This window comes from Mesoplodon mirus (genome assembly GCF_964341445.2).
Source record: "Mesoplodon mirus genome assembly, chromosome: 11".
NCBI lineage: Eukaryota > Metazoa > Chordata > Mammalia > Artiodactyla > Ziphiidae > Mesoplodon > Mesoplodon mirus.
In genome coordinates this window covers 57103983-57130137 of record NC_138987.1, presented here as the reverse complement: position 1 = coordinate 57130137, position 26155 = coordinate 57103983, and the positions used below count along the sequence as shown (strand labels likewise).

Genomic DNA, 26155 nt, shown 5'->3' with positions numbered 1-26155 from the left:
GGAGTGTTTGGGTAGCAGACAGAATGTAGAGCTAATGCTGCCTGGAGGAGTCAGGGAATGCTCCAACACGGGGATATTTTAGTGGAAGCTATAACAATAGCAGTAACTTCAACAGTAATGAGTTTTCCAGGTAAGGAAGGTATATGGCTGTTAGCGTAACTGACGCCATCTTGGCCCTTACAGTTCCTCTTGTTCTTCCCCTGACCCAACCCAGGACTGTACTGTGCCGTGAATCACTTCTCTGTTACCAAGTGGTTTGTAGTTAATAGATATTGTTTAATAATCTTTAGGACCAGGTGGCCCCGATGCTCTGTTGGTCCCCAAACAATGATGACAACCTTCGCTGATGTATTCCCATGAGACTTGTTACCCATTCATACATCTTGGCTTAGGAATGCACATCCTGTTTCGAGCACATACCCTCATACCCTAGGTTAACTGTAAAATTGTCCCAATGGCCCTTCGGTGGTGTAGAGCACAGTTGCGAATGCTTCTGGATCATTATTTGCCCAATCCCACCCTGTGAGTAAGTTACCATATAATAAACTGATCCATTAATTATATGGAGCTGCCTGCCTTGCTTTTCTGTCTCGAGGTGCTTTCTCAGTTTGATGGGCACTTTTTGTTGCCTGCGTCCTCCAACAGAAAGGGAGGGTTGGAAGCAGTTAATTTCAGACAGTTGTTTCAGGGAAAACAAAAGCATGAAAAAGAATACTTGGAGAATGGATGGGAGGTGACTATGAGAGGAAAAGTCTCCTATTTAAATAAAGAGCACACATGATGCAGATACGTATTAACATCTATTTAGAAATCAGTTGGCTATTGTGGTAATGTGGAATGTTCAGTGAATTTACATTAATAGGATTTTATAAAAGAGATCGTTTCCAAGCTAGAGATTTGAATGGAAGGGAATTGTTTTAGGTGTGTAAGATGGAGGCATTATGGTATGGTAGTTGGAGTGCTGGCTCTTGCATCTAACAAATCTGTGTTCAAAGCCTGGCTCTGTCACTAACTTGCTGTGTGTCTTTAGGCAAGTTACTTAACCTCCCTCAGACTCAGGTTCCTAATATGCAAAATAAAGATTACAGTTCTTGCCTCACAAATTTATTGCGAGGATTAATTTCTGTTTATAACATGTTAAATATGGGGTTTGATACATAATAAGAATTCCATTAATGTTGTCAGTTACTGTAAGTGAACAGTGGGGACCTAGTAGGAAAGAGTGGAGTGTGTGTACGTTGGGAGCAATTCCCGAGTAAAGGCAATAGGGGGGGCTATGGTAGAGTCTCACTGTAAAATGCATTCCTATTTTGGAAGTCCTAAACCAAAATAGGGCCTTTTCCTGAAACAGGTTAGTTCACGGGTGATTTCATATTTCTTCTTTTTTTCTTCTACTTTCCCATGAAGGGGGACAAATTGAGCCCTAATCCAAGGCAGTTTTGTTTTGTTTTGTTTTTTGCGATACGTGGCCCTCTCACTGTTGTGGCCTCTCCCGTTGCGGAGCACAGGCTCTGGACGCGCAGGTTCAGCGGCCATGGCTCACGGGCCCAGCCGCTCCGCAGCACGTGGGATCCTCCCAGACCGTGGCACGAGCCTGTGTCCCCTGAATCGGCAGGCAGACTCTCAACAACTGCGCCACCAGGGAAGCCCTCTAAGGCAGTTTTGCCTTAGGGAACTTGTCTGCTGTAGAACAAGGACAAAGAGATAGGTCAAGTTGTAATGAGATGACTTTTAGTACTTGAATGAAGAGATCTTCATTTTGGGTCGAGGACAGAAGATCCATAGTTCCTTGTACTGACTCTATGGTTGTTCTGTGTAGGCACTAGAGCCTCTTGCTAGAAGATGGATATGAATTGATTGCTGCTTTTCTTTCTTTTCCATTCTAACATAATTTTTTCTATCACATTTATTGCACATGTTTTTAAAGCATATTTTCCTTAAAACTACCAGAAAACTTCCTGAAGCTAGCAAGGTCTTCCTTCCAGTATACCACCCATTCTCCTCACCCCACTCCAGTGCCTCTCCTTTCCAGCTTTGCCTCTGGCGTACTAAACTATATTTGTCTGAGGCAAATTCCACGCCCCTCCCCCCTTTTTTTCCAGCTCCTCTCTTCCTAGATTGAGAAATCCTGGCTTGCTCTGGATTTTTTTTTTTTTTTTTTTTGTCAGTCTCAGGTGTTTTTTCTTTTTCCCTGTGACATCAGGAACAGAGTCCTGGGTTTATGTGGCTTTGTTGTCCACCTGTGGATCACTGATTGACCAGGCTGATACCAGCGGGTCCTTCCGATCCCAAGGGATCGATTGGGTGGCATTTTCACCCATACTCTGAGACTGCCTATAATTTAATTGGTGCTGCACATACCTATGGAAAATATCTGTGGACTGTCAGGCTTGGGGTTAATTGGTTTCAGCTTACGTCTCAGGGGAGCAGAGTCCTAGTGCACATGCAGCCCTGGTTCAAGTGCCCAAACCAGCTTCCCTCCAAGGGGGGTGGCGTCCTGAAGGAAAGCAATTCCTTTTTCTCCACCCCTTTCAACCACTGGCACACACAGGCCTTCCTCTAGCTCCTGTGAAATAAGACAGAGATGAAATCTTAGAATAAAAGTTTTCAAATGCAATTCATTGTTCATCAGTACCCAGGAGTGGCAGGTATATGATGCTTCCCTTTTCATGGCAGGTCAAAGATGAAATTTGATTATGCTTTGAAGGGTGTGGTTTGCTTCTTGAAATTCCATGCGGTGTCTTTAACAATGCGCTGCCCAGAGCAGCCTAAAGTGCCCTTATCTAACCAAGGGGAGGCACATTTGTCTGCATATATAGAGGCAAGAGGCAGGAGACAGGAGTCGGCACTGGGAAAAGTCAAATCCAGCCTGCACAATGAAGAAAAAGCTTAAGAAGGAGGCAGCTCCACACACTGAGCTAAGTAAGTAGCCAGCAAGTACGTATGCAACAGCCCAGGGAAGTTGCCCACCTGAGCAGACCTGGAACGAGAGAAGGATGGCTCCAGCCATTTTATTTTCTAGTTGCAGTAGAAGTTCCCAAAGGAAAGGTTCTGGTCTGGAGGGACTTCATCAAGCCTTTCTGAAACTCCCCATATGTGCTGTAGAGAGATTCTCAGAACTAATTTGTGCATTTTCTTTTCTCTCTAGGAGAAATTCTGTATGGAAACTAGTCTGTACCAGATAACTGATGATGCTCAGCCCAGTTTTTTGGGGTCCTTGAATTTGTTTTTACTTTGTACTTTATTTGGATTTTCCTTTTTGCAGTTTACTCTCCTTTCCTCTTCTCTTGGACTCTTTTACCAACTAATAAAAATTTCTCCTAGCAGTTTTTACAGGAAGAAAGATGTTGGAGGGGTTTATGCTTTCCCTCTCTAGGCCTATGACTTGGTTAGATAAGCTTGGTTACCTTTAATGAAAGCAGTTATGGGGGCGATGGGGGGCGCGGGGAGAGAGGTGTCTAAGAATGTTTCTGGTAGCTCTAAACGACATTGTAGAAAATTAGGGTGGTTAGTCAGACTATTTTCTCCTCTCTAAAGTGGTCATCATCTTCAGAGAAAGACTCTGGGATGTGAGATTGAAACTGCGGATAGAGTGGGACTACTTTTGGGTAGATGGAGAATAAAGTTTGGGGGAAGAAGCGAGGCAGCTGCGTAGGAGAGCGGAAAACAATTCATTACCGAAGCTTGGGAATAGGGCACCTGATGCAGCCGAAATGGCTGCACTACCTGATGTTTCGCGGTTCCTCCCAGGTGTGGGGTGCTCTTGGTAGGGCAGCAGATACTATGATGTGGCTCTGGGGGCGAGAGGAAATGGTCCTGCCAGGTGGCTATACTTTGTAGGATGGAGCTGTATCTCTCACAGAGCCGCGTCTCAGAAGAAATGATCTTGATTTCCAGGACCTAACGTGAGGCCGCGGCGAACTACAGCAGGAAACTTACGTGTCTGCAGGTTGCCAGCGGGGTGGAAGACTCCAACCCACACTGTGGGTTGGACCAGCGCGAGCACTAGCTCTACAGGAGACAGCTCCCGCCCGGGCCGCCGTGGCCCCGCCTCCAGCCTGACCTGGGGCGGGCGGAGCCCCGCAATTTGCCGTCGGCCCGCCTTGCTCGCCGGCAGCCGAGGGGAATACGGAAAATCCAGCCAATAGGAAGGTGCAGCTGCGGTCCTGTCGGCCAATCGCGGGGCGTGTAGGGGCTAGGCTGGCGTGGCGCTGGTTCCAGGGGTATGGAGCTTCTGGCGCGGGGACAGACTGTCAGGTGGTTGCGGAGCCGGTAAGGTGGGGCGCAGGGCAGGTCAGAGGTCACGCGGGCGCCCGGCTTTCCCCGGGTTCCCCGGATGGAGGGCTGCCCTGGGAGCTGGCGCCGGGGCCAGTATGGGGCATGCGGGGCGCCGAGCGGGGCTGCGAGGGGCGGCACGGGCTGTGAGGGCCTGGGCGTGGGGTCCAGATGGAGCCGCATTATTCGAAGGAAGACCGAGAGGAGGGCGCCGGGAGCGGGGTGCGGGAAGGAAACGCCAGAGGTTGCAGCGGCCTCACCCCTTTCCCTCCGCGGCCTAAGAGAAATGGCCGAACCCCCGGCTGGACCAGCCGCGGGGCCGGGACCCGTGATCGACGGTGCGCTGACCCCGTTTTACACGGCGGAAGAGGCCGACGGCCACGGGGCAAGGTCCCCGCGGCCGCCTTCTTATCTGCGGAGACCTGGTGCCCCGTCTGCTCCCTGGGCCTCCCTTCGCCCCACTTCAACAAAAGAATTCATTTTACTGCAGCCGACATCCAGGGAGCGCCTTCGTGTGAGGGGCCTGGGCAGGCCGCTGAGTACTTGTGTGTAGATTGGTTTTAGGGCTGTTTGTGCAGCCTCCAGGCACCTTTGTAGGGGGCATTATTGCACACGGTATGTGAGTGGGGTGGCAGCTCTCCATCTGTTTGGTTTCATATGTCCCTGCTTTTATTTATTTATTTATTTATTTATTTATTTGCGGTACGCGGGCCTCTCACCGTAGTGGCCTCTCCCGTTGCGGAGCACAGGCTCCGGACGCGCAGGCTCAGCGGCCATGGCTCACGGGCCCAGCTGCTCCGCGGCATGTGGGATCTTCCCGGACCGGGGCACGAACCCGTGTCCCCTGCATCGGCAGGTGGACTCTCAACCACTTAGTTTGCAGCACTTGGCTCTGTGAACCTTTGAGCAAGGTGCTTAGCCTCTTTGTTCTTTTGTTTCCACATACTTAAAATGGGTATCGATAATATCAATCTTAAAGAGTTGGTGAGTATTAAATGTGTTAATATTCTTAAAGTGCTTAGAACAATTGCTGGCATGTAAGAGTTTTATTATTACCTACAAGTGCCTTCTGTCCCCTAAAAGATTCCACACTAAAAGAATGCTGACCTTATTACTTATCCTTCTTCAAAATCCTGTGAGCCTATTGCCAATGAACCCTTAGGCCTGTTTTCCATCCACGTCATTTATGATCTGAGGCTATAGTATAGTAAAGTGTGACTAGAGGTTTTCTGCTGGGTGTTTATTATAACATTAAATAAGGTTGGAAACTTCCTCTATACAGTACTGGGTCTGTCCATGATAGCTGTGTTGGGTAAATGAAAACTTCTTTGACTGTTTAGGTTTTCATTGGATGATATTTCATTTACAGTCTTGGCCTAGACACAGTTTTTTTTGGACCCAATACCAAAAAGGCCATGATTGCAGCATTCTTGGTTTCTCATGTTTCCTGGATGGCTGGGACTTGGGTGGGGAATTTCTGGGCAGCCTGGCAGCACTTCTGTTAGTGAATGGGGAAGCTTGACACAAATCTAATCTTACTCTACTGTTAGGAAATCAGCGGTGATCCCTTGGAATACTCCACAGAGCTCCTAAGCAGCTTTGGTTCAGTTTTGACTCAGTGAAGTGAAGGTTAGAGGTTAGAGAGTCGTATCTATTGATACAAAGCAGCATCTTTTCTATTTGACTTTTAATGCTAAGAGCGTGGGTGGGTGCTGTGGAATCAAAGACATCTTTATTCCCTGTTTCCTTACTGTGTATGTCTGCTGCCATACTTATACCCTTTCTGTGAGCTTAAAAGTCCCTCTCAGATTCTCTTGGTACTGTCTGGAAGGCTCTAGTGGAAGACTGTTTTGTCTTCCAGTTCTCCCCTTCCAAGAAAGCTGCTGTTTATATAGGTAGCATTACTGGGAACTAATCACAAAATGAGAAACTTTGAGTTTACTAAAAAGAACATCGCTTACTGCACAGTCTGCTGGCCCAGTCTGACTGAAGTACACATAGTGTAAGTTTAGTTATTTAGCTTTGGAGTAAGTTTAGTACTTGTATAGGGTTGAAAGTTGGATGTTGGCTTGGTGAGAGTGGAGGACAGTGTCTTTGTGAAAGCTCTGTGCTTTAATAAGGACAGGGAGTGGTACCTTTAAAGAGTTGAGTGTTTGAGGCAGAAAGGGAAGCCTTTTGCCTCAATATTGTTGTCATCTTTATCATGTGAGTCTCTCTGGTTTTAATAAAATATTTTGGAAAAGAAGGCAAGGAGTATTTGACTACCGAATATAAGGAGTTAGAAGTCCTGGATCCTTGTTGTCTCACCCATCCGCTGCCATTTATTCTTTTGATAATTTAACAGACATGTATTGAACAATTAACATTTATTGGCCCCTGGAGACACAAAGACAAGCCCTCCAGGTATCATCAGGAATATCATGGATATAATAAAACAACAATGTATTATGAACTATAATAACATCAGAATGGAATATAAAACAGTTGGCCAGGGATGATAAACATATATTTGTTGTCTAATTCCTCTTCCACTTAAAAAAAATTAATTTATTTATGGCTGCGTTGGGTCTTCGTTGCTACGCGCAGGCTTTCTCTAGTTGTGGCGAGCGGGGGCTACTCTTCGTGTGGTGCGCAGGCTTGTCATTGCGGTGGCTTCTCTTGTTGTGGAGCATGGGCTCTAGGTGCACGGCCTTCAGTAGTTGTGGCATGTGGGCTCAGTAGTTGTGTCTTGCGGGCTCTAGAGCTCAGGCTCAGTAGTGGTGGCGCATGGGCTTAGGTGCTCCGAGGCACGTGGGATCTTCCCAGACCAGGGCTTGAACCCGGGTCTCCTGCATTGGCAGGCAGATTTTTTAACCACTGCGCCACCAAGGAAGTCTTCCACTTTTAATTTAAGTTCAGAGTAACTTACATTTTTTGGTATAAGGACAAGTTCCCAGTAAAGACTTAAATTAGGAAATTAGGGTTTTCAGGCTTGTCTTTGTTCTTATTAATAGTAGGTCATCTTGTGTGGGTTATTTTTGTTTGTTTTGGTCCCATTTATCACTAACAATCAAGTGTCTATTAAAATTCCTAGGTAATGAAAGGAGGCTACAAGTTAACTATTGAACTTGTAGCAGGTTCCAAAGAGCAGAAGGAGGCATGTCTGAGGCTGGAGAATCTTATATGTATTGTCTGTCTTTACAGACAGTTTTTCTTTGCTTTAGGCAAAGAAACATTGAGGAAGATATGTACTTAAAATTGTTAAGGTCAGTCTGCATTGGGGGGCCAGTATCTGTCATTGGAATAAATAAGTTGAATGTAATCTAATGATAATCAATCTTCACATTTGCCAGAGAACAGCTACTTAAGCAAGTATAAGGGCAAAGTACTTTTTTTCTGAGGCAAGAAGTGGGTATAGACTGATTTAATAGACTTTCTTACTTCATTGTAAAGAGGTCTTTGAAATTGTCACAGAGCTTGGAGTTGTGTTCCAGGGCAGATGTGTCAGGCCAGGAGGCCAGGTTGGGCCGCCAAAGGGAAATGCAGTGCTGTAAACTTCGGGTTGGGAGGCAATGGGGGAAGCCTCACACTGTGAGAGTTGGGAGGAACAAAGACCAAGCTCTAGTTTCTGGAAGTAAGATATTAGTGACCCTGACGTGTGTGTGAGCAGTCAAGGAGATTTGGAGCTGGCTAAGCCTCAGAGCTCTGAGCAGAGAAAGTGAAGAGCTCTATGTAACGGGTATTAATTGGGCCCTTGTAATTCTGAAGTCTCTGGTTGATGGGTGATATTTTTGTCTAAAAGTTCAGTACTTCTTGACAGCCTGGCCACGTTTCTCCCCACTGTTATCGTCTTTGACACCCAGGCAGCCGGTTTTATTATCAACTGTACTCTTCCTCCCCTTATCTTACCCCCTCTCTCCTCTTCTTGCTGCTTAGGATTTTCTCTTTCTCTTCTTTCTTTATCATTAGATGTTCTCCATGTCAGGTTTTCCTTTCAACCATCAAACAGATTTTCAAAAGTCTAACTCAGGTGGAAGTAGCAAACTTGAGGCTGAGCTGAAATTGTAGTTCTCTGGTAGGCTAAGGGAGATGTCTCCAATTTTGAGATTATTATTATGGAATACAAAGTCAGTAGCATGAACAGTCTGTCTCAGTGGCCATTGTGCCAGAGGTGGGGGGGATCTGATGCGTGTTAAGCACATTGTACAGTAGCAGCACTGGGTGTACTTTATGAACTGGGTGTGCTTGTGTGACTTTCAGCTTACCGAAATGTTACTCGCTTAGGTAGTGGGGAGTAGTTTCCAGGCCTTTTTCTTAAACCAACACCAGAGGGGCTTTTCGCTTTGTTCTTATGTCAGGAAGTAGATGTAATCTGTCTCCAACCTTTTTTTTTTTTTTTTTTTAATTAATTTTATTTATTTATTTTTGGCTGCATTGGGTCTTCCTTGTTGCACGCAGGCTTTCTCTAGTTGTGGCGAGCGGGGGCTACTCTTCGTTGTGGTGCGCAGGCTTCTCATTGCTGTGGCTTCTCTTGTTGCGGAGCACAGGCTCCAGTGGTTGCAGTGCGCGGGCTCAGTAGTTGTGGCGCACGGGCTTAGTTGCTCCACAGTATATGGGATCTTCCCAGACCAGGGCCCGAACCCGTCTCCCCTGCATTGGCAGGCAGATTCTTAACCACTGCGCCACCAGGGAAGTCCCCTCCCACCTTTTTTTCATTTTGTCATTTTATATCAAATTCATTTTAATGAGAGAAAAATAGGATTATTTTTTATTCAAATTGAAAAAATAATTCCAAACTTCACATCCTCAATTATAATTTAGAAATTCACCTGGCTTTTCTAAGCTGTTTCTCTCCCATCATCCCCAGTGGGGGCAAATTGAGTTTTGGAATTAATTAGATGTATATCCTGATGGAAAGACTCGGAAATTGGTGCTTCTTTATTGACCTGGAATGGAAAAACAGAGGAAGTAATAACTTCTCATTTTAAAAAATGGCTAGTAATATTCCTTACTAAAATACGTAGGGTTCAGACAGCAGTTAGATCTGTTTGAACCACTGAATATTTCAGTTTTGTTGACTCCCAATCATCAGGGGCAGGAGGTCACCTTCATGAAGAACATCTTGCACAGTATAGATGTTAGATTAACAGTCATGATTTAGTAGGAATATCAAGTGCTTTAGCCTTAAAAGTAGACCTTTAGAGAAAAGGGAATTTTAGAAGGATCTGGAAATCTTTACATTTTCTTCAAAACAAATGGAATTCTTTTTTATCACAGCTCCTTTTTATTCTCTAATAAACAACTTGGCTATCACTTTTTAAAGCCTGTACATCTGGCAGTTTCCACTTTGTCACCAGCATGTTGCTGGCACTGAACGTTGGCTGAGGAAACATCAAGAGGGAGAAGAGATGGCTTTGGCAGTCAACTTTAAACATTCCTGTTCACATTTTTTTTTTTTTTTTGCCGTACGCGGGCCTCTCACTGTTGTGGCCTCTCCCGTTGCGGAGCACGGGCTCCGGACGCGCAGGCTCAGCGGCCATGGCTCATGGGCCCAGCCGCTCCGTGGCATGTGGCATCTTCCCAGACCGGGGCACGAACCCGTGTCCCCTGCATCGGCGGGCGGACTCTCAACCACTGCGCCACCAGGGAAGCCCTTCCTGTTCACGTTTATCTAATCAATTGATTCCATGCACACTTTTCTAGTTGCCTCTATGAAACTTCTTTTCCTACTTATTGTTGTCTCTGATTTTATTTATACAAGGTGGGGAGAGGAATTAGAGGACTGTTCAAAGACATTCCTCTCCAAAACTTAATTTTAGGGAGACCTTGGCAACAAGGAACACAGTTCTAAAATCAGTGAAATGGTTTGGGGTGCCTTTGCTCTCTGTAGAAGAATTTTATAAGAAAAAAATTAATTTAAATTCAAACTTTTTTTTAACCATAGGGGGAAAACGTTTAAGTTGAAGTTATATATGTACTTTAATACTCAGTATTTCACACTTTCTTGGTGGCAATTTTTTTTTTTTTTTTTTTTGTGGTACGCGGCCCTTTCAGTGTTGTGGCCTCTCCTGTTGTGGAGCACAGGCTCCAGACGCGCAGGCTCAGCGGCCATGGCTCACGGGCCCAGCCACTCCGCGGCACGTGGGATCCTCCCGAACCGGGGCACGAACCCATGTCCTCTGCATCAGCAGGCGGACTCTCAACCACTGCGCCACCAGGGAAGCCCTCTTGGTGGCAATTTTAAAAACTGATCTGGGCTATCCAAATTGTTCTTCTAGAGTTCTTGTAAATGATAAGAGAACACGTGGAATTATTATTAATTAAATGTTCGGAATTTATTATAGCTAGTATGTGTTTGGGGGGGTATAATTTTTTATTTTGATATAATTTCAAACTTACAGACGAGTTGCAAGAATAGTATTAGGGAATAAATGCTTTCAGGATAAGGTGATATGATAGCAGCAGGTGCCCTGGGGGAACATGAAAGAGGGCTGTTTAACCCAAATTAGGGAGTCAGGAAACACTTTCCTGAGGAGAATTTTTCTAATTCTTTGCATTCAGGTGAAACTTCCAAATCACAATTTCAGAGCTTGGTTGTTTGCACACTAAGTCAAAGTAGTAGTAAGTTAAGCTTGAGGCCATATATGCCTGCTAACCAGACGGCTTCAGATCTCTGATTGTCCATTGTGAAGCTTTATCAGAGAGAACTGATAAGTCCCTGAAGTGTTCATTGAGAAACTGAGTAAACCTATGTGACCTTTACGTTAAAAAAAAAAAAACCATACAGGTACATGGTAAAAAAAAAATTTTTTTTAAGTGCAAAACCGTATACAGTGTATATTCAGTGAGAGGTCTTCCTTTCGCCTGACCTCTTTTGTGCTCCCCCACTGCTTCCTCTTAGGGATGGCAATACCAGTTTTTGGCATGTCCTTTGGATATTGTCTGTACGTGTATGTGTGTATTCTCTCTCTCTCTCTCTCTCTCTCTCTTGCTCCATAAATGATAGCATGCCGTTCTATAAACTGGGTTTTTAACTTCACAGTGTATCTTGGAGATTGTTTCCTGTTAATCCATATAGATCTGCCTTATTTATGGTATTCCGTCCTATAACTGTACTAGGTTGTTTCAGTCTTTTCACACTACAAACAGTGCTGTGGGAAATATTCTTGCACCTACTTCCTGTGGGACTGTTTCTTTAGTATGCATTCTTAGAAATGGAATTGCTGCGTCAAAGGATATGTAGGCTTTTGACATTTAGACAGAAAATGTAATTAGCATTCTTATCTTGTAAAATAGTCTTACAACTTTTGATAAGGAATCGGATAAAATAGTTATTACTTTGAACCATGAGTGCCATTTTTTTCCTGCTGTCGATTGCTGTTCGAGAGGAGGAAACACCGGCTTTAAGAAAAGGTGACACTTAGTGGTTGGGGGTGAGCTAGAATATCAAAGCAGCGTTAATCATAGTTATCAGAGTACTGCTGCGTTGATTCTTGTTGCTTGTATCTCCACTTGATCTTTTTCTTTTTTTAAAAAATTTTTTCTTTTTATTTATTTATTTTTGGCTGCATTGGGTCTTTGTTGCTGTGTGCGGGCTTTCTCTAGTTGCGGTGAGTGGGGGCTACTCTTCGTTGTTGTGTGCGGGCTTCTCATTTTGATGGCTTCTCCTGTTGCAGAGCATGGTCTCTAGGCGCGTGGGCTTCAGTAGTTGTGGCACTCAAGCTCAGTAGCTGTGGCTCGAGGGCTCAAGAGGGCAGGCTCAGTAGTTGTAGCGCACGGGCTTAGCTGCTCCTTAGCATGTGGGATCTCCCCGGACCAGGGCTCGAACCCATGTCCCCTGCACTGGCAGGCGGATTCTTAACCACTGCTCCACCTGGTCAGCCCGATCTTTTTCTTAACGTAATTAAATGACTGAAATGACCTGGTGGTATGGTCCTAGAGAAGAAAACTGTCTTACTCTTAACTTACTGCTTCCATACGGGTGTTAAATTTTTCATGGAGACTTAAATACTGTGCAGCACACCAAGCATACTGACCCTCTATTCCCTGCCCTAGTCATATTCTCTAGACACTATAAACAGTGGAGTTTATAGTTTGTTGACTCAATGTTTTGATGAGAAAGTTGGAATCTAGGGAATTCCCTGGCGGCCCAGTGGTTAGGACGAGGTGCTTTCAGTGCCGGGGCCCTGGTTTGATCACTGGTCAGGGAACTAAGATCCCGCAAGCCGAGAGGTGCTGCCAAAAAAAAAAAAAAAATGTTGGAATCTAGAATCATTTTCTCTCTTGGAATAATATATTTCTGAGATTTCACAGAGAAAACCAGACTTCTTGTATTTTATCGGCTCTGTAAGTAATTATGGGAGTAATCACTTAAAATAGTAATAGTAATTATTAAAAATTTTATCTTGAGATATTTCTGTTTAAAATTATTTAACACCTTTTCACATTTCAGACTTGGGGGAAAACACACTACTATCTCAATTGTTTGTTTTTTTTTTTAAAGAAATTATTTATTTATTTATTTATTTACTTATGGCTGTGTTGGGTCTTCATTGCTGCACGCGGGCGTTCTCTAGTTGTGGCGAGGGGGAGCTACACTTCGTTGCGGTGCGCAGGCTTCTGATTGCGGTGGCTTCTCTTGTTGTGGAGCACGGGCTCTAGGCGTGCGGGCTTCAGTAGTTGTGGCATGCGGGCTCAGTAGTTTTGGCTCACGGGCTCTAGAGTGCGGGCTCATTAGTTGTGGCACATGGGCTTAGTTGCTCTGCGGCACGTGGGATCTTCCCAGACCAGGGCTCGAACCTGTGTCCCCTACATTGGCAGGCGGATTCTTAACCACTGTGCCACCAGGGAAGTCCTGTTTTTTAAATATAAGTTTTAAAGGCCTGTTTTGGATAGGAATCTTACTCACATGTGTTAAACACTTCTGTGCCTTCTGAAACAGGATATCAGTCATCAGTACAAAAGTAATCTAATTGAATCGGTTCTTCGTGAGTAGGGCTGCAATTAGAAACTTGAATTATTCTAAATAATAATATAATGTTAATATTCTTTTAAAAAATAAACCACTGTTAATGCTTTTTTGCACTTTGTCCTATTTTAATTTATTTATTTATTTATTTATTTATTGGCTGCAGTGTGCAGCTTACAGGATCTCAGTTCCCCAACCAGGGGTTGAACCCGGGCCACAGCAGTGAAAGCCTAGAATCCTAACCACTAGGCCTCCAGAGAACTCCCAATAATAATGTTCTTTTTTTTGGCGGGGGCCGGGGGAGGATGGTGCTCTGTGTGGCTTGTGGGATCTTAGTTCCCCGACCAGGGATCGAACCTGCACCCTTGGCAGTGAAGGCACGGAGTCCTAACCACTGGACCACCAGGGAATTCCCAATAATATATATATATATATATTTTAAAATATTTATTTATTTATTTGGCTCTGCCGGGTCTTAGTTGCAGCACGCGGGATCTTCACTGCAGCATGTGGGATCTTTTAGTTGCGGCATGTAAGATCTAGTTCCCTGACCAGGGATCGAACCCAGGCCCCCTGCATTGGGAGCATGTGGTCTTAACCATTGGACCACCAGGGAAGTCCTCCCAGTAATCTTCTTCATAATAATGTTCTCAGAGCTGATTGAAGTATAAGGAAGTTGCCTCACATTAAATAGCCCAAGACTTGCCCTGTAAGAGCCATAGTCCCAGATCTGATTTGTGGTTTCTAGTTTATTGTGTGTTATCCTGGCTTCTTAGAATTATATGTAAAATAAAAGTAAAAAGGCTCTGAGTGGGGCCTAGGAGCTGTGCTGTGATTGGAATGCAAGTGGCACTGCTACTGAGTGGTCGGATGTGTAAATCCCATTTAGGTGAGGTGCTATTGTAACTGGCTGAAAGAGGGGTTGGATTTAGTCAGTAGTTTTGGGATCTGTTGGCGAAACCATCTGGTGGCTCAAACTCTGATAGGAAGGACGTTACTATTGTTCATTATAACAAGATACTTGATATTGGTGACTATAGACATGAAAGATTATGTTTTCCAAATTAGCAAGTGGTGGTATGTTTTACATTCCAGAAGATAGATGAAACCTAAAACCCCCTTCAGGTCTTAATTCTGTAATTTTGCAAAATATGTATAGAATATGTCGATAGAACTGTTCAAATAGGGGCAATAAAGGTACAAGAGTGGAAAAAGACTAAGTAGTAAAAGATAGCTAAGGGGAGGCTTCGTCACTTTTTCAGTAGGATAGTTGTTACTGGGATTTAAGGGGAGGCAGTTAACAATTAATACTGCTTACCTTTCCCTTTCTAAATTTGGAATCAACTGAGAGATAGATTCCTTAATCAGTAGATCAAAATTTTACAAAATCAGCCTTATTGGTGGGGTTGACTGGAGAATATGCCATAGATCTGTGGCCCAATGGGCTTACTAATACCCCCCTGCCCCCCAGTTAAACTTAACCCAATAGGATACTGGACATCTGGCATACCCCCTTACCCCGATCCCGCCTCAGGCTGCTTATTGCTGAGGGAGAGAAGAGCAGGCATGCTGCCGTGTCCTGCTGGTGCCTCCGCTCTCCTTGAGAGCCCAGGAGGGGAGGGCCATGGTCATTAGTTTCTTCTCCCCATTGTTGAAGTGTTGGGGAATGAGACCTGAAACCTTACAGCTGAAGTCTCTCTTCAGGGAAATGTGAGGCTGGGAAATTGTCACCCTCTACTTCTACTACCAGTGTGCTGGTGAGGTGCTTCCCCTTCCCCCTTTCCAGAAAATTGAAACATGAGCTTAAATTGTTAGTTAGATCAAAGAGAGTTATAGATCTCTGTCCTTAAAAACTCATCAAAATGGGGGGGGGGAGTCAGTCTTTTAAATATTTGCGTTAATCTGGAGGCAAAGGCAGAGACTGGGTAATTGCCTAGCAGCCTCTCTGTGGATGCTTATTGAAAACTATTTGCCCACTTCCCTGAAATACCTTTTGCTTCAGTTTGGTTTTGAAGTCTTGCCAGCAAAAACATGATTAAGACTTTTACATTTTTTATTAAATATCTCTTAATCATATTCTGAAAACTGTAATTATTTTCGAGGTTATCTAATTCAGTAGAACAATTATTCTTTTCACATAGTAAGGGTTCAGTCATAAAGAATGACAGAATGCTGGTTCTGAACTTGTTAGTTTTAGTTTGTTCTTGCTAATTCCTCTCCCTCTCTTGTCTCCTTTCCAGAATCTTATTCTAAGAACTCAGACACTCAGGTATCCACCATGGTGTTGGGTCCTGAACAGAAGACGCCAGATGGTAATTTACAGCTTTGTGTTATTGTCTAATTTTTATTTGGAATTAGGCTTAAGCCAGTAACAGAAATTTACCATATTGTCCTTCTTGTCTTCTGTTCCAACAAAAATTGTCCCCATCTCCTCTCCCCCAGCCAACAATATCATCATGGAGACCTGCTCCATTCAGAGGTCACCACCTGGTAACTTAGGCTGTAAATGAAAATGGATTTATAACCACAGAGACTTGCCTCATATCTTATTTCCAGTTCTGAGATGAGCCAAGATTAGCTACAAGTTTGGTTTCTATAGCAGTAATGCTTGTAAAGGCAGTATTATTTGCAGACCTGGCATAAAAACCTCTAGAGTGCTTTGTCTGCTCACGGCCCTTCAGATATGCATGGAACAGTAAAATACTGAGCCAGCACCTAATAGTGTATTTAATGAGACTTCTTAAGTGCTTTGACTAATCCTTCCTGATTCTGAATTTCTCCTTTAGAATTTCCATTCCTTTTCTGTACATTTCCTCCTCAGTTCAGTGCCACTTAAGGTGAAGTGGGTCAGTTCCCTATAGAAAGAAAGCTTTTGTTTTTCTGATTGGATGTTGCAAAGGTTTCTTGGAAACTCTGAGATTAGAGTTTTGTGGTTAAAAATAGCCATTTGAAGGCTACAGCAAACTGGGCTTTGTATTAGCCCTTTTCTCCCAGACCCTCCCCCTCCCTGCTTTAAAAATTAACTGCAAAATGTAGGATTTAAGGAAACACTGATGATTAATCTGAGATGAGCCCTCCTATCAGGAGGGTGACACCTCCCCCTCCCAAGCTCTTCACTGCAGGCCTTAGTCAGGAGGGTTCCTGTTTGGTGGTTTCCCTGCAGCTTCAGATTTTAGCCTGAAATGTGGCAGGAGTTTGCAATTTACACATTTTTGGAGAAGCCTGATGGAGGTATAATGTCCAAGGATGATTCTTTGAGTAAGTCCTAACCAAATAATGGGGGGCGGGGAGGAGGAGAGAGGGGAGGGTCCCACTAGACTGACCTATTGCCTTCTAAAAGTTAGGATTTTAGGTTACCAGTGGGACTAGTCCATTGAGCCCTAGACATCACTGTTTTAAGAAGAAAATGAAATGGTTCTAAAAATTGGCAAGTGGGAATAGAAGTGTGAAAGTAGGGGGAAACCATTGTGAGATTCATGCTGAAAACTGATGTAGAGCTGAGTGACAGGGCAACAGGGGTGAGAGGGAGCTTTTTTATCATAAGCGTTTTTGTACTTCTCAAATTTCCAGCCATGTGAACATATTGCCTATTCAAAAATTAATTTTTTAAAAATATAAATAAAAATAAAGTACTAGAAACTGAGATAGAGTCAGGCTGATCTTGTGCATTTAGGTATTAAAAAGATTTAATATCAGCGTTTCTAAGGATGAGCCGTTAGTGTATTTTGCTCACTTTAATTCATTTCTTCTCAAACCTGTTAATTCAGAAGATGCTTCTGGAGACCACGGGGATTCTGCCAGTCTTGGGGCCATCAACCCTACCTACAGTAACTCCTCTATTCCACAGTCCCCCGGGGGGCACTCAGAGGATCCTTTCACCACCTACTTTGATCAGAAGATCGCCATTCCTGAGGAGGAGGTTAGTGACAGGTCCTTGGAGGAAAACATTATTATCTAGGGGCAACCTATGAGTGGAAAGTCTGCTGGACAACTCCATACCAGCAGCTTCAGGCCTAATTCTGGCACGCAATCTCTGAAGACTGAATTTTTGTAATCAGAGTAAACAGAAACTGATAAGGAAACTGAGGGCCTTGAAAAACCCGTTGCCAAGTTGGACTAGTGAGCATTTTTTCATCAAGAAAGTATGAATTCCATGTCCCCTTTTTTACAGTGCCTTTTGTCCTATTTGGGTAATGGTTGTGCACAGAGGTACTGATATTATTGCTTGGGTTTTAGAATGAAAGGCTGTTGGAAAGAGCAGGTAAGAGAAGCCCTCTTATTTGGACAGAGAGGTGGCCAGCTTATTGATGAGAAGTGGATAAGATGGACGTGAAACTTGGGCACACCCAGTATCCAACTTCCTAAATGTTCTTAGGAAGCTAATATTGCTGATTTATATGTGACAAAATAATAGATAAATTAGATCAGCAGTTTGGAGGTGATAATCATTTTGATCTGTTTTCCTCTCTTGTACAGTACTCTTGTTTTAGCTTTCGTAAACTCTGGGCTTTCACGGGACCGGGATTTCTTATGAGCATTGCCTACCTGGATCCAGGAAACATTGAATCTGACTTGCAGTCTGGAGCAGTGGCTGGATTTAAGGTGAACATCGAGTCCCACCCCTTTCCCTTTTAAACACACGTAGCACACCACATCCTTTTCCATTTACTCTTTCTGTTGGATATGAACCTCAGCGGCTACATGCTGATACTTCATTGGCTGTGACACTTCAGTGAAAAGTACTTTTCCATCTGTTTTAAAATTTTATTTTATCCACATAGATGGTTTTTTATTTTATTTTACCCACATAGTTTCCTTGAACAAAGGAGAAACTGCAGATGGGAGAAACTAAGGCTCAGAAAGGTGCAAGGTGACCTAGCAGGTTCTGTGCAGAACACGATGCAGAACTCAGGTCATTTGATTCCTGACCAGGGCTCTTTCCTGAACATAGTGTTTCCCATTCACATTGCCAAACAACCAAACAAAAAGATCCCAGTTATCTAATGAGTGTAATGGTGGGATTTTGTTCTTCTCTAGTTGCTCTGGGTTCTTCTGATAGCCACCATCGTGGGGCTCCTGCTCCAGCGCCTTGCAGCTAGACTGGGAGTGGTCACTGGGCTGCATCTTGCTGAAGTGTGTCACCGTCAGTATCCCAGGGTGAGCAGTGTTTGTCTGTTACTCATATCATAGGTGACTCTGTGTCTGGCAACCTGTGCTGGCCCCCTTGTATACTGAAATAGTGGAGGATATAGGGATCCGTGGCCCTGAGGACTGGGAACCCCAAGGGAAATTCTGTAGCCCCTCTTGCGGCTGACCCGTGTTTCTGTGCTCCTTCAAAATCTAACATGAGATTCACATTTACCAGAAAGTTTCCTTAGAAAAATTCTGTTTGAGTAAACATTTACCTTTCACTCTGCCTTTTGGTACCTAGCAGTGCCCAGTTCACAAGGGGGCAGGGGTATTCTGTCTAAGTACTTTCATTCATACATCCATAGTACTCCATCACTTTGCATTATGCATATTTTCTTTTTTGTTTGTCTTTGCCATAAATTTGAAGAAAGTGAGTTTTTTCCTTTTACTGCAAATTATTTACGCAGGATCTTTGGATTTGTTAATAATGATTTTTTAGTTTACCTTGACCCTGGAGTTTACACTGTCCTCTGTAGTTTCCTTCTGGATATTTTGGGCCTTCCTTGCTGCTACCTGAGGCAGGAATGGATGGACCCAATGTCTGGAAGACACCTTTAAACTGGCCTGATCTTTAGATAAGTACTAATCTACCTGCAGTTTGTCCTAAATGTTTAATCTCCTTTTCTGGCTGTGAGAAAGTATCCTTACCTGTTTTTTTTTTTCTTTTTCTTATATGCTTCTCAAAAAAACAAAAAAACAAAACAAAACAAAACAAAACCTTGATAATTTATAATTTCTTTTAGCTTCTCTTTCTTCATGTATCTTAGCAGTTGTTTTTTGTGGCATATCTTTTGGGTAGTAGGTACCTGGAGGTATTTTTTTTTTTTTTCCTGGCCTCAGTGAGCCAGCACTACTTAACTGCTTTCTGCTGGATTATTTGACCAGATTAGTTCCCAGATTTTGTTACAGGACACCCAATTCCAACCACTTTGCCCCGAGTCCCTTTGTATATTTGTCTTTTTTACTTGCTTGTGCATTACTACATTAAGGATGACTCCAACCTTTTCATGCTTGTTTTGTCTCTTCAGCTATGGTCAGGATAGATATTTTCTTCTGCAGCATTTCTATACTCTCCTGAACAATATTTTGACCATCTTAGCGTCCATATTTTCCCCTAAGACTTTTAGGATTGTTTTCAGGCAAACAATTAAGTGGAAATAATGGATGGAAATTCCATTCTTCTGTCAAGTGGAAAAGAAGGAGAAAAAAATTGGAGTCAGCCACTGCCCTGACCTTGACTCACAGTCTCTGCCACATAGAAGCAGTCTGGTCTTCTCCAGCAAGGGGCCAAGTGGAGCTGAGTTCTGGTACTTTATCTCTAGACCGAAAGCTTTTAAAGGACTGTTTGTGGATCAGTGCCAAAATGTGAATTCCAAACTATGGGGGAAGTTCTTAGAAATGATTAATTAGAACCATATCTTTCTGCTGTTTGGTGTTTAGGTTCCACGAATTATCCTGTGGCTGATGGTGGAGTTGGCTATCGTTGGCTCAGATATGCAAGAAGTTATTGGCTCTGCTATTGCCATCAATCTCCTCTCTGTAGGAAGGTGAGGGGTTTTTCTCTAGAAAGTAATCAATGTTTTGCTAGATTTCCAAGCAAGTGTAAAATCAAAAACCCAACTCATGGGCTTCCCTGGTGGTGCAGTGGTTGAGAGTCCGCCTGCCGATGCAGGGGACGTGGGTTCGTGCCCTGGTCCGGGAAGATCCCACATGCCGCGGAGCGGCTGGGCCCGTGAGCCATGGCCGCTGAGCCTGCGCGTCCAGAGCCTGTGCTCCGCAACGGGAGAGGCCACAACAGTGAGAGGCCCGCATACCGCAAAAAAAAAAAAAAAAAACAAAACCCAGCTCATTTTCAATTTTCAAGATTCAACTCAAGTATCAATACTTTTTCTGTGGAACCTTTCTGGAACCACCTTCTCTCTTGGCAAATGTAGGTTCTATATCTTCCATGTTCTTATGTTGGGTCATGAGACCCAACACACCCTTTATTATTCAGGGTGTGGCAGTGTGTATTACAATTAATTTGTATGTCAGTTTATCCCACTACACAAGTGAGCTCCTTGAGAGATAAGACCCATACTTTTCAGCTTTGTATCCTGGTTGTCTGAAATAGTAGACAAAGTTTGAATGAATGTGTTATTTTTATTTTTATTTTTTTGTGGTACGTGGGCCTCTCACTGATGTGGCCTCTCCCATTGTGGAGCACAGGCTCCGGACACGCAGGCTCAGCGGCCATGGCTCACAGGCCCAGCCGCTCCACGGCATGTGGGATCTTCCTGGACCGGGGCACGAACCCGTGTCCCCTGCATTGGCAGGCGGACTCTCAACCACTGCACCACCAGGGAAGCCCTGAATGTGTTATTTTACTTGGTGCTGTGCCTGGCCTCCTGTCACTGTTCCCTTTTCCCTAAGTCCTTGCTCCTCCAAGTGTTGTATAGCTGGAGAGCTGTTGGGAAGAAGTGTTTCTCAATGTTTCTTTTCTTTCCTTTAATCTCCATTTCTTATCTCTGACCTAGGGTCCCGCTGTGGGGTGGAGTTCTTATCACCATTGCAGATACCTTTGTATTTCTCTTTTTGGACAAATATGGTAAGCAGAGTGGGAATGGAGGGGTCAGTCAAAGGAGCTGCTTTCCATGACGTGGCTGATGGGGAAGTCTGCCTTCTGTGAGCTCACTGCTGCATTTTCTCCCTTAGGCTTGCGGAAGCTAGAAGCATTTTTTGGTTTTCTCATCACTATTATGGCCCTCACATTTGGATATGAGGCAAGTGTTACAGGCTGTTCATTAGCTTTTTAAAACAATTTTTTTCCCTTTTATTATGAAAGACAGTATTTGTTAACAAAAAGCCAAATTCAGTCCTGGGCAAATTTGGAAGGAATAAGAGGTAGCAAAGACTAGTGTCCAGGAAGGCCTGCAGGGACTCCTAGGTCAAAAATGATTAGAATTTCTAGGACTTCGCAGACTAGACTCCCTGGTTCCAAGTTGGCCATCCCAACAACAGAACAGCCTTGGAGAGGGTTAAGGAAGGGATTTCAGGGTTATTCTTGGCTGTTACCTTAGAGGGATTCTGTTTTTGTTCATCCTGGTTGATAATAACTGCAGCTTGGGACTTCCTCTGTAATGCCCCAGTTAATAAACTATAGGGGATATAGTGCATGTTTCCCGGTTTGTCCCCCAACCCAGATACTCCATTGGGTTAATCCTAACCCTACTGTTATATGCATCTACAGTAATAGCACCTTTCTATGTCCAATTGTTATAAACTGATTTCTGCTTATTGACCTAGCTAAACTTTTTAAAAAAAATTAATTTATTTATGGCTGCGTTGGATCTTCACTGCTGCACATGGGTTTTCTCTAGTTGCGGCGAGCAGGGGCTACTCTTCATTGCGGTGCGCGGGCTTCTTACTGTGGTGGCTTCTCTTCTTGCGGAGCACGGGCTCTAGGCACATGGGCTTCAGTAATTGTGGCACGCGGGCTCAGTAGTTGTGGCGCACAGGCTTAGTTGCTCCACGGCATGTGGGATCTTCCTGGACCAGTGCTCGAACCCGTGTCCCCTGCATTGGCAGGCGGATTCTTAACCACTGTGCCACCAAGGAAGTCCCTGGCTTAGCAAACTTTTAAAAATCCATCTACTCTGTGAGTAAATGATACAGCTTGGTCTAAGGCTTCCAAGAGAAATGCCGAACCAGGAAGAAGTGTGTATGAGAAGTGTTTCTGAATGAGTCTCAGCAGACGCTAGTGGCAAACATAAGTGATTTTTATATACATAGGTGAACACAGAAGCATGATTAGTGTGGGTAATCAAGAATTGACTCTATTCTTGGGTGTGTCTCACAGGAGTTACTGTGAAGCTAATATCAATAAGGCCCTTAGTAGCCATTTTATTTCTTTAGAGTATTAATTACATTCTCTACACATCTATTTTGTTTATCTAAAATATGATGTGAAATATCTGGATACCCCAGTCCTAAATTCTCTGACCTTGTACTGCTTGGTTTTTTTGGATGGTTCTGTATTCCTCATTTCCTATGTAGTTGTTGATGAAGGGTTTTTTTTTTTTTTAATTATTTTATTTTATTTTATTTTTTTATTTGATGAAGGGGTTTAAGGAGTAAAGGTTGCAGAGTGTTCCCTAGCACTGTGTTACTCCCCTGGTCTCATATTCCAGTAAAGGCTAATAGCTCTTCGGTTGGTATGTAGTATGTTACAGTGAAACCCAGCCAGACCCAGGTCCTCAAAGGCATGTTCGTGCCATCCTGTTCAGGCTGTCATACCTCACAGATCGAGCAGGCTGTGGGCATCGTGGGTGCTGTTATCATGCCACACAACATGTACCTGCATTCTGCTTTAGTCAAGGTAAGCAAGACCCATATCTCAGTGGCCTGTGTGGTTCATGGGATCTTTTCCTTTGGTTGCAAGGGACACACACTTAGTTTACAACTGTTAGAGCCCTGAAGGAGCAAGATGTTTTTCCACAGTTGGACTCCACACACTTGGACTCTGTTTTAATCACCAAGGTGACCAGAGATAACTGACCCCATAAAGAAGGGACTAAAGTCCTTCTTTTTTTTTTTTTTTTTTGCGGTACGCGGGCCTCTCACTGCTGTGGCCTCTCCCATTGCGGAGCACAGGCTCTGGACACGCAGGCTCAGCGGCCATAGCCCACGGGCCCAGCCGCTCCGTGGCATGTGGGATCCTCCCGGACCGGGGCACAAACCCGTGTCCCCCGCATCGGCAGGCGGACCCTCAACCACTGCGCTACCAGGGAAGCCCCCTAAAATCCTTCTTAAAAGGTCTGAAGGTGCACCGTGTCTCTGTGTTTAAATCTCAAAAGCCTGAGTGGCTTCGTGGAGGTCAGGAGGAAAGAGCCCAACCTGGCTTTTACCAGTTAGTCCAACACAATAGTTTGCTGGGAGATTTCAGAGACCTTTGTAATTAAGGTTATCTACCCATTAGGTCTGAAATCAGGTTGTTTTTGTAGGTCAGTGGTTCTTGCAGCCACAGTAACTGAGAGCTCAGCAGTCACTCGGTCACTTTTCCCTGTTTGGGGATGTGTGGTATCATCAAAGGGTCATGGAGTTCTTACTCAGTGAACCAGGATGTAAGCAGAGTCTCTCACATTTTATGTGGTCAGTTGTTTGCCCTCTAGGTCTTTCAGCTGACTCCAAACTCATGAAATATTATAAGGAAACTTGTTCCAACTAGTCAAAAAAATGACCATTGCTGTTATCTCTCTCTAGTCCAGACAGGTAGACCGAGCCAATAAGGAGGAAGTTCGGGAAGCCAATAAGTACTTTTTCATTGAATCCTGCATTGCTCTTTTTGTTTCCTTTATCATCAACGTCTTTGTCGTCTCAGTCTTTGCTGAAGCATTTTTTGAGAAAACCAACGAGCAGGTGGTGAGTAAGCCAGGGTCCTGGGTGGTAGTGAATGTGAGGGTAAAGAGGAGGCTGGATTGGGGTAGGAAAAGGTGACAGTGACTTAGAGCTCAGGGAAAATAGATCTCAAGCCTCCATGCTGCTCACTAAATCACTGCACTAGTCGTGGTTTACAGTCTGGGGGCTGTGACCAAGCCTAGACCCATCTTTCCAAGCTTTTGACAGGGAAGGGAGCTTGCCTCAGACAAAGATTGCCTCATGCTATTATTGGTGGCTTCATGCCTGTTTGTCTCTTTGTCATCCCCTTTTGTTTCCTGCTTACCAACTACTAGCCACTTGCCAGTTCTGCCATTTGGTGGTGACAGGTTGGGAGGAGCCAACAAACAGAAAACAGAAACTGTGGCTACATAGACTGTCTTGTCCTTTTGAATTCTCTGTCATCTTGATTCCTGATGGCCTATCTAGTTTTGATCACTACTTTCTTATCTATAGGACCTCTGACTCCTGGCTCTGCTTTGACTAAGGACTCCCTATTCTGGATGTCCTCTTATATCTGAAGCCTTCTTAAGGGCCCTCGCCTCCTGTCGTCATTTAAAATGACCCAGCATTCATGTATTACCATGCACACTCTAACTCAGTAAATGTTTTTGATGGCATGGGGGTGTAGAAAGATTATGGAGGAAGACCTCAAGTGACGTTGCAGCCCGTCTCTGCCCTTATCACAACGTGTGTCCAGTGTCTTGCCTCCAGCATCCATCTCTTGGGTGACCTGTGTATAATCTGTAGGAGAGAGCTTCTTGTCTGGGTGCTGGCCTCAGAAGTAAAAGTTGTTCCTAAACTGCTTTGGTTCCAGGTTGAAGTCTGTAGAAATACCAGCAGTCCCCATACTCATCTTTTTCCTGACGATAACTCAACACTGGCTGTGGACATCTACAAAGGGGTAAACCTATTCAGATTTCTGATCTTTGCTCCTAAATCAGTATTCTTAGCATAGTATCTGGTCTCTTCTGTGGATTCACTTCAGAGCTCAGCATATCTTCTCCGGAGTGTGTTTTTTTCAGAGGTCCAGATGCCGGACAAGCCTTTTGGGTTACGTGGAAGGGAATAGAAGATCAGCTGAAAAGATGAATTGTATCAGCAATTCCCAAACTTGTGTTGATAGTATATTGTTCTATAGGACATTAATTGGGGTGACTAAAGAAAGTGTTCCTGGGAATTCCCTGGTGGTCCAGTGGTCAGGACTCCGTGCTCTCTCTGCCGAGGGCCTGGCTTCAATCCCTGTTCAGGGAACTAAGATCCCATAAGCCGCACGGGGTGGCCAAAAGGAGAGAAAGTGTTCCTAGTAAAGTGGTGGTCTTTACTGGGGCCTCTCTGTCCCTTTTATGCTGGTTACATTGTGAACCTCCAACAGTAGAATATATAGTATGTAGCATTTGCAAAATTTATTTGAGCTCTCTCTTCATTCCTCTTACCATCTTGCAGAATAGGGTGTTAAGGAATTTAATTTGGGAAGTGTTGTGGACTTTTTTTTTTTTTAATAGTTAAGGTATAGGTTGAGGATAAAGGCTTTAGGAGCCTAGAGAAGAGAAGGGATTAGGCTGAGGAGAAATAAAGGTCCCTCCAGCAGAATTTAGGTTGAAAGCCTCTAGAATGGGGTCAGGACCTAAGTCTAGCTTCTGTTACAGTGCCCAGCACAGCGCTTGATATAGGTAGGTGCGTAGCCAGGAAGAGGGAGAAATGTCGCAGAGGAGTGCTCTTTGGAGTGTTGTCTCAGGTGGTCTTTGACACAAACATATCTTTCTCCCTTGCCTCTCCCAGGGTGTTGTGCTGGGGTGTTACTTCGGGCCTGCTGCACTCTACATCTGGGCAGTGGGGATCCTGGCTGCAGGACAGAGCTCCACCATGACAGGAACCTACTCTGGCCAGTTTGTCATGGAGGTACCTGCTGTTTGGACTGGGATAGACTAGAGGAAGAGGACATTGCCCTTTTGTTTCTTCTTAATCCCATGTATCTAAGGTCTTCCTGAACCTCCCTAGACCTTTTTCTGTGTCCTATGCCAGACATTCATCCTGTTTCTGTGTTTCCTTCTAGGGATTCCTGAACCTAAAGTGGTCACGCTTTGCCCGAGTGATGCTGACCCGCTCTATTGCCATCATCCCCACTCTGCTTGTTGCTGTCTTCCAAGATGTAGAGCATCTGACAGGGATGAATGACTTCCTGAATGTTCTTCAGAGCTTACAAGTGAGGAGGGAGCTGGGGAAACTCACATCCCGTTGAGTCAGGCAGCATTTTTTATTGCCCTTAGTTACCAAGCCTAGTGCTGCATGCTGGGGAAAACTCAGATGAAGAGAGAGGCACAGTCT

The 26155-nt window shown here is 44.3% G+C and overlaps 1 protein-coding gene across 4 annotated transcripts in view; it reads left to right on the top strand.

The window, feature by feature from the left end:
- SLC11A2 (solute carrier family 11 member 2) overlaps window positions 1-26155 on the top strand; it is a 53005-nt gene that overhangs the window by 15388 nt on the left and 11462 nt on the right. Inside the window, exons 1-13 of one of the 4 annotated variants that reach the window (XM_082635188.1) lie at window positions 4165-4272; window positions 15463-15534; window positions 16993-17141; window positions 17699-17824; window positions 18260-18379; window positions 19853-19959; window positions 20929-20999; window positions 21107-21174; window positions 22614-22769; window positions 23654-23812; window positions 24645-24731; window positions 25610-25729; window positions 25884-26033. In XM_082635188.1, coding sequence (XP_082491314.1) covers window positions 15501-15534; window positions 16993-17141; window positions 17699-17824; window positions 18260-18379; window positions 19853-19959; window positions 20929-20999; window positions 21107-21174; window positions 22614-22769; window positions 23654-23812; window positions 24645-24731; window positions 25610-25729; window positions 25884-26033 — 1347 coding nt within the window. In that variant the 5' untranslated portion in view covers window positions 4165-4272; window positions 15463-15500. Of the gene's footprint in view, window positions 1-4164; window positions 4273-15462; window positions 15535-16989; window positions 17142-17698; window positions 17825-18259; window positions 18380-19852; window positions 19960-20928; window positions 21000-21106; window positions 21175-22613; window positions 22770-23653; window positions 23813-24644; window positions 24732-25609; window positions 25730-25883; window positions 26034-26155 lie in introns of those variants that run through there. The other 3 variants (XM_082635186.1, XM_082635187.1, XM_082635189.1) reach the window with 3 other exon arrangements.